We start from the raw sequence: 6,894 nt of genomic DNA, 5'->3' as shown, positions 1-6,894 counted from the left end.
CAACTACGTAAAGATCAGATATATATGTATACATATATAATTTTTTTAATAGTTGAATCATATTCGGTGCCTAAATCCATTCAGATTCCTACTACTATGGGCCACTCGGGCACGATTGCACAGCAACACTTCTCTCAGAAAAAACTAGTTTGAAAAGGTCAAACCTGGTGTGTTGGATTTAACTGTTAATACAGAGGAGGGTGCGTCTTCATGTCTCACTGCTGTAAGTTAAGCACAGGAGGGCGGGACGCTTCCGGGTCAAGCCTGCGCGACGCCCCACGCTGGATCTGGGCGTGGCCTCGCGCAGCCCCGCCCAGCCGTAAAGAACTCTAACCGTCGTGAAGCGGCGAGGTGCGGCAGTGTTGGTTTACGGCAGCCTGGTTGTCTCCGCGGCCGGCCTCCGCGGCTCGTGGGCACGTGGGAGGAAGCTGTGCTGCTGCGGGTGATTGTTCCCGCTCGCTTTGCAGGACGGCGTGACAGCGGAGGCCTTCGCTCGTCAGCTGATGGAATCTGCTGCGGAAAGTGAAGGGACCCTGGAGAGAGGTGTCCAGAGGGTTGCCGAGGGGACGCGGCCATGCCCGGAGTCGGGTGGGGAGAGAGACGGGGACTTGACTGGGATGCCGGAGCTGGATGGACTGACCTCCAGGAAGACCGAGGCCGGAGAGAGAGCACGTGTACCAAAGGCGGAGGAGATGAGAATGGACTTGGCGGTGGTGAAGCGGTTAAGCATGGACGGGTCGGGTGGGCCGTACGTAACGCCGGAGGCGGACGGTGGGCCTGAGATGAGGGACGAGAAGGTAGTCGAATCGGAGCTGAAACCGCAGGTGGATCATGCTTTGGTGGTGGAAGACAGGGTGGATGAACTGGATGATGTCAAGGAAGGGAAAGTGCAGGTGAAGGAGGAGGTGGACTGGCCTGACGTGAAGGGGGAGCAGGAGGACCAGGTGGAGCTAAAGCAGCAGGTGTTCCCCGGTCGGAGCTTAAAAGAAGAGGGAGCGGTGGAAGGGGAGCAAGTGAAAGACGACCAGGCAGTCCTGAAGAAACAAGTGGTGGATGATTCCAAGGTGGAAGAAGAGCCCCAGGTGAATCCGCGAGTGGGATGCAAGCGGAAGCTGGCCATGTCAAGGTAGGGCAGGGAGAAATCGGGGAGAGGGGCTACCCCTGGGCGGACCCCTTAGCTGAAAATTCGGCTAAAATGCAGTTGAGCTCAGCTGTGAAGCTTCCATGCAGGTATGGATTGAATTCCCTTAGCGCGTAATCTTGTGACAACCCAGGAAAGCAGTAGCTGTCAGAATCATGAAACATTGCTGGCTAGAACACAGTGGGCCAAACCAGAGAATCTGCTGTGTCGTTAGGATTGCGAACTCTTAGAAGAGCAGGTGAAGATGGTTGATGGGTAATAGCAGTTCTAGAATATTTTGATTTCCATTCTAGGTTAGGCTTGGGGCCGAGGAAGAAAGATGCCACAGATACTTTAACTTTGGTTCTTATACATCAGGTTATTTTATGTCTTGCGTGTGTGCTGCTGTTACAATATAAAAACGTAACCCGTGGGTTGGTTACCATTTGATTGCCAGGAATTACAGTTAAAATGCTCTAAATAATTTCATTCTTTAATTGTAGTAGAAAAAAAAGAGTCCAAAGCAAAGTGATTTTTAAAATAGCTTGCTTCCACATTTTCTTACATATCCTTAGATGTGATCAGTGTAGTGTTTACTCGGTCACAGTTTCAGAGGCTTTTCAAGGAATGTTTGAAAGGAATTAAGTATTTTACCAATTATTTATACTTTTTTTCACTATATCTAGAACTTGTGACAAATCAAAATTTATAAATAGATTAATAGAATTAATACTTAATAAGGTAGTAAGTAACATGTGAACTTTTCCAGGTGTGAAACTTGTGGTACAGAAGAAGCAAAGTACAGGTGTCCACGTTGTCTGCGCTATTCCTGCAGGTAGATGGCTATGTCACTTCCTTCCTTATGACCTGTGTCTACATCCTTCTTGGGCAGGCTCTCAAAGCGCATCCTCTTTGTTTATTCAGCTTGCCCTGTGTCAAGAAACATAAAGCAGAGCTGACGTGCAATGGAGTTCGAAACAAAACTGCGTATGTCTCAATACAGCAGTTTACTGAGATGAATCTCTTAAGTGGTAAGCCACCTTATACACATAGAAGATTGATGCTTCATGGCCATTGGCAGATGTCATTTGTTTATTTCCTATTTTGAAATTTTTAGATTATAGATTCTTAGAAGATGTGGCAAGAACAGCAGACCATATTTCTAGAGATACTTTCTTGAAAAGACCAATAAGTAACAAACATGTGAGTATTTTAATGTCTTCCTGTTAGAATTTCTTCTAACTCTGGGCTTTTTTTTCAGTTAATCTATATTAAGTGACTGCTCTTATAGTTATTCAAATGCAATAGTAATCAAAAAATTTCTGGAGTTCTTACTATATTGAGAGGGAGAAGAAATGAGAGAGAGACAAAGATGAGTAGAGAAACACAATTTCAGAGCGAGCTGAATGCATATAGAAAACAAAGTTCAGGGCTTTGGTGCCATGGCTCAGTGGCTAAATTCTCGCCTCCTTGCCTTGCAAGTGCTTGCATCCCAAGCTGGTTTGCGTCCTGGTTACTCTGTTTCATGTCAAGCTTCCTGCTTGTGGCCTGGGAAAGCAGTGGAGGATGGCTCAAAGCCTTGGGACCCTGTTCCTGTGTGGGAAATGTGAAAGAAGCTCCTGGCTGCTGGCTTCGGATTGGCTCAGCTCTGGCCTTTAAGCCATTTGAGGAGTGAACCAGCAGATGGAAGATCTTTCTTTCTGTCTTTCCTTTCCTTCTCACCGAAGTTTGATTTGCCTTTCCAGTAGAAAGAAATAATTCTAAATAATAATAAAGTTCAAGAGCTTAAAGAGAATGAAAATGTTGTTTGTTGGAAGATTATCAGAATGCTGTTTTCAATACTGTAGTCAGAAACAGTGCTGAGGGACGTTTCAGTTAATGATCTGAATGACAGGAAAGAGATCCTCCAGTGATGCTGGGGACCAGCTGTTCTACATAGAGAAAAATGCAAAAGTAATTACCTGAGAACCAAGGTGGCTAGCTCAGGCGTTCAAAAGCAGAGTAACTGAAGCCTAGCAAATAAGGAGAATGAAACAGGAGCTTGGAGAAAGCAGAGTGTTCTGAATGCATTCAAGGACAAATGGAAAGTTACAATTATTGATGCATGAGTCCATTCTAGTTTTGAAGGAAATGTTGTCAAGATTTGTTGTTCTGATACATTTGATTTTCATACCCTTTTTATTACAAATGTTTATGTAAATTTTGGAGTATTTTCCAGGTAGTATTGTTCTAAAACAAAGTATTAGCTGTAGAATTTTATTACCAGTTAAATAATTAGTTTTATTAGTATTTGGTACATAGATGGCGTCACACATATCTCCATACTGCTGCTCATTAAGTTTAAATAGTTAAAATCGTACCGATTATTTTCTTTTGTGAAATAAGCTTGCATGTTTAAAAAACATGAAGTAGAAATACAGTTGGATGGATTGCTATAAAGTGAACATGTATATAGCCACCTGCCTGTAGAACATCACCAGCTTTCCGGAAGTTCCCTGCCCCCTCATGTGCTCATCCTTTATCTCTTCTCATTGCTGAACAGTTTCTCTTGGGTACATGGCTCAATTTATTTATCTGCTCTTTCCTTCATGGACTTTATTTTCTGTTTAATGACAAAAAATTTAGAAAACATGCTACTACAAAGTTCTGTTTATTAATTATAGTTTGTATATGTGCATGTTTTTCTGCCATTTATGTTTGAGGAATTTCTTTGCTGTGGTATATTTGTATCTTCAGATTAAGACTCTTTCTAAAGTGGTTATACCAGTTTATACCAGTTTATAGCCCTGCCAGTAGTGTGTAAATCTATATGTATAGCTGTATTCTGCTGGTTTCTTAATTTGATCAGAACTTCTATCAATCTAATGACTAGGTAATTTTTTGTGGTTTTAAATTTGCAATTTTTGTTTGTTTTTTGGTTCTTCTGAAGGCTTATTTGTTTGTTTGAAAGGCAGTTGCAGGGATTGGGAGCTGTCTTCCATCTGCTAGTTTGCTGAACAGCTACAATGGCCCAGTCTGGGCCGGGTTGAGAGCTCAGTATTAGAACTCCATTTGGGTCTCCCACATGGTTAATGAGAACCCTATTTGCATGAACTGCCTGTTCCCATGTTACTATGTTTTTGTAATTAAACATAGTAAATTAAAACTTCGTATCTGATAGAAAACTCCTATTTTATACTTTTTTGAGAGTGTAACTATTCAGTGCTATTTACATTTCTTCAGGTCTTATTAAATATCTCTGTATATGTAATTTTCATAGTAGATATCTTACGTGTGTTTGTTAGAATTCTTCCTGAGTGAACAACAAACAGCGTTAGAAAGAGGCAGGAAGAGAGGGAGAGACACTCAAAGGGAGGTCATCCACTGGTTCACTCCCCAGATGGTTGGATGGACCAAGGTTGGGCCAAGCTGATACTAAGAGCTTCATCCAGGTTCACATATGAGTGTGGGGGCCCAAGCACTCGGGCCATCCCCCTCTACCCTCCCAGGCACACTGGCAAGGAGCTGGATTGAAAATGGGGCATCTAGGACACAACTGGCATTCATGTGGAATCAGAATGTTGCAGGCAGTGACTTAACCCGTTATACCACAATATGGGCAGAGTAGTTATGCTTTTGAATGTTGTGTTAAAGTGTTTTTAATTAACTTATGTTTGCTTTGGTTATTAGATGTACTTTATGAAAAATCGTGCCCGAAGGCAAGGTATTAATTTAAAACTTTTGCCCAATGGATTCACTAAGAGGAAAGAGAATTCAACATTTTTTGATAAGAAGTAAGTTTCTTAATTCTTTTTTAGTATTTCGGTTTTTCTGATTTGATGAAAATATCTTTTAAGATTGGTGTGTTACAGAATATTGCTCTCTGAAGTGTGACTTTAAAATTTACAAAACAACTTGTAATTTCAGGTCATGTGACTAGCAAAAATGTTGGGCTTGCATTGTACATGTGTGTCCTTTGAGAAACTTCTGAGCCAAAAGGTTGAGAAGCGATTCAAGTGTTAATATGCATTACAAATCAGGCATCTTGTGCAATGTGCTTTTTACAATTTATTTTCAGTAGGCATGGGTTGGGGCTTGATATTTACATTTTCAGCCAGCTCATCGGTGATAACTAAATATGTTTGCAAAACATATTTAGAGTGGCAGTGCCCTTGAAATCTCTCAGACTTGTCTATTTTTGAGTCAGAACAGTTGAACTTCTTCCATTGTTCCTATGTTGGGATTCCAGATAAGATTTCACTTTAAAGCCAACTTTTAAAATACTTTTTCTGGTATTGAATGAATATGTGTCGGTATATAATACAACAGATTAATTTGCTGCTCTTTGAAAGAGTTGGATTTAGACTCCAGTGTAAAGGGGAGAATAGCATTCCAAAGCGTAAGGGCACTTCAGAAAACTTACGCAGAAATGAAAGGAAAAGACCCTTTAGGTACAAAAACTTCTTGAAGTCCATTCATAGATATGTGCATTTCCAGTGAACTTTTTATGTCTCCTCTCACAGCTAGCTTTCCATATCAACAAATTCCTTCAGTCATGTCTTAAAAATACTTGGGCATAAATAAATGCACCTCTCAAAATGTAAAAATTTTTCCTTTTAATAATAATTTATTTTGTTTTGGTGATGTTCACATAGGTAAGGAATACATGCCCATATGGACAAACGACTAGGGCCGGTAGGGTCGAGGAATGTGGGAAAGTGGATGAGACAACTGCCGCTAATCTCCTTTTTTCTTCCTGTATGTGGAGAAAGAAGGGGAGAGGGCCCCCTTCCTGTAGCCCAACCACATCAATAACCAGGAATGGGGGATGGCCACACAGTGTTAGCCCAGTGTCCCGGACGTGGAGCATGTTCTGAGGGTATTGTTTAGAGATTTTGAAAAATTCTTCCAAGTTCTATTTGCTGACAGAGTCCACTATAGTCTCGATTTGCCCGGATACTCGCTGCCAAAGCGTGACTGGGAGTGCTATCTAATTTATTCTGTCCTCCATAGTACTAGATGATGTCCCCTGCAGGCCTCAATGGCCTGATTGTCATATCCTCCATGAGCATCTGGCCATGCCATCTACTGCACAGGCCTCAGCAGCTATGGAGATTCAGTTCTGACACAGGCACTCCACAGTCTTGTAATTTTCATTGTGGTTGGAGTTCTGCATCAGGTGATCCAGTTGGGGGAGTCCCCAAAGAAACCTTATCAGAAGTGACCCACAACCTGTGTGTGCCAACCAATCCATCACCCACATCATCCTACAGTGGTGGCTGCAGTGACCTAGTCAGTTGTGTCCCCAGCCCTACCTCTTACGCAAACCAGTGGATGCTGTGGCCCAGCCTATTCTGCCTGCCACACACAGTCCTCATACACAAACACACACCAGTGGGAGCTGCTGTCCAGTTGAAGCAACCCACCCCTACCCCGGTTCCTGCACATGCTGGTATGTACAACAGACTGGTCCAGTCTGTCTTGCACATATCAGTGGTTACTGGAGTGTAGCTCAACTAACTGACCCCACTATCCAACCTATATTTATGCCAGCAAGTGCCGTTGCCTGTCCAGCCAGGCCTACCCTTAGCCCTGGTTCACATGCTTACCAGTAGGAGCTGTAGCCCTTTAGAGGAGTGCCCATAATTTCTCCACTAGGACTGCTCTCAGCTCCGCATCATTCATTTTCTAGGTGGCTCTGCAGTGTAGCCCTACAGGACTTTCCCCCAGTCCCAGCATCTGCTAGTTGATGCTGTGGCAAAGCCCAACCAGCCTGCACTTAACTCTGGCTCATG

The 6,894-nt window shown here is 42.9% G+C and overlaps 1 protein-coding gene across 2 annotated transcripts in view; it reads left to right on the top strand.

The window, feature by feature from the left end:
- Positions 1 to 440: 440 nt before the first annotated feature.
- ZNHIT6 (zinc finger HIT-type containing 6) overlaps positions 441 to 6,894 on the top strand; it is a 48,734-nt gene continuing 42,280 nt past the window's right edge. Inside the window, exons 1-6 of one of the 2 annotated variants that reach the window (XM_040987384.1) lie at positions 441 to 797; positions 894 to 1,126; positions 1,890 to 1,955; positions 2,045 to 2,151; positions 2,238 to 2,323; positions 4,790 to 4,893. In XM_040987384.1, the coding sequence (XP_040843318.1) occupies positions 504 to 797; positions 894 to 1,126; positions 1,890 to 1,955; positions 2,045 to 2,151; positions 2,238 to 2,323; positions 4,790 to 4,893 (890 nt within the window). In that variant the 5' untranslated portion in view covers positions 441 to 503. Of the gene's footprint in view, positions 1,127 to 1,889; positions 1,956 to 2,044; positions 2,152 to 2,237; positions 2,324 to 4,789; positions 4,894 to 6,894 lie in introns of both variants that reach the window. The other variant, XM_040987383.1, reaches the window with a different exon arrangement.

This window comes from Ochotona curzoniae, unplaced genomic scaffold (assembly GCF_017591425.1).
Source record: "Ochotona curzoniae isolate NIBS_2020 unplaced genomic scaffold, NIBS_Ocur_1.0 contig_4612, whole genome shotgun sequence".
NCBI classification, from domain to species: Eukaryota; Metazoa; Chordata; class Mammalia; order Lagomorpha; family Ochotonidae; genus Ochotona; species Ochotona curzoniae.
The sequence above is the reverse complement of the archived record's forward strand: the minus strand, read 5'-3'. Positions and strand labels throughout refer to the sequence as shown.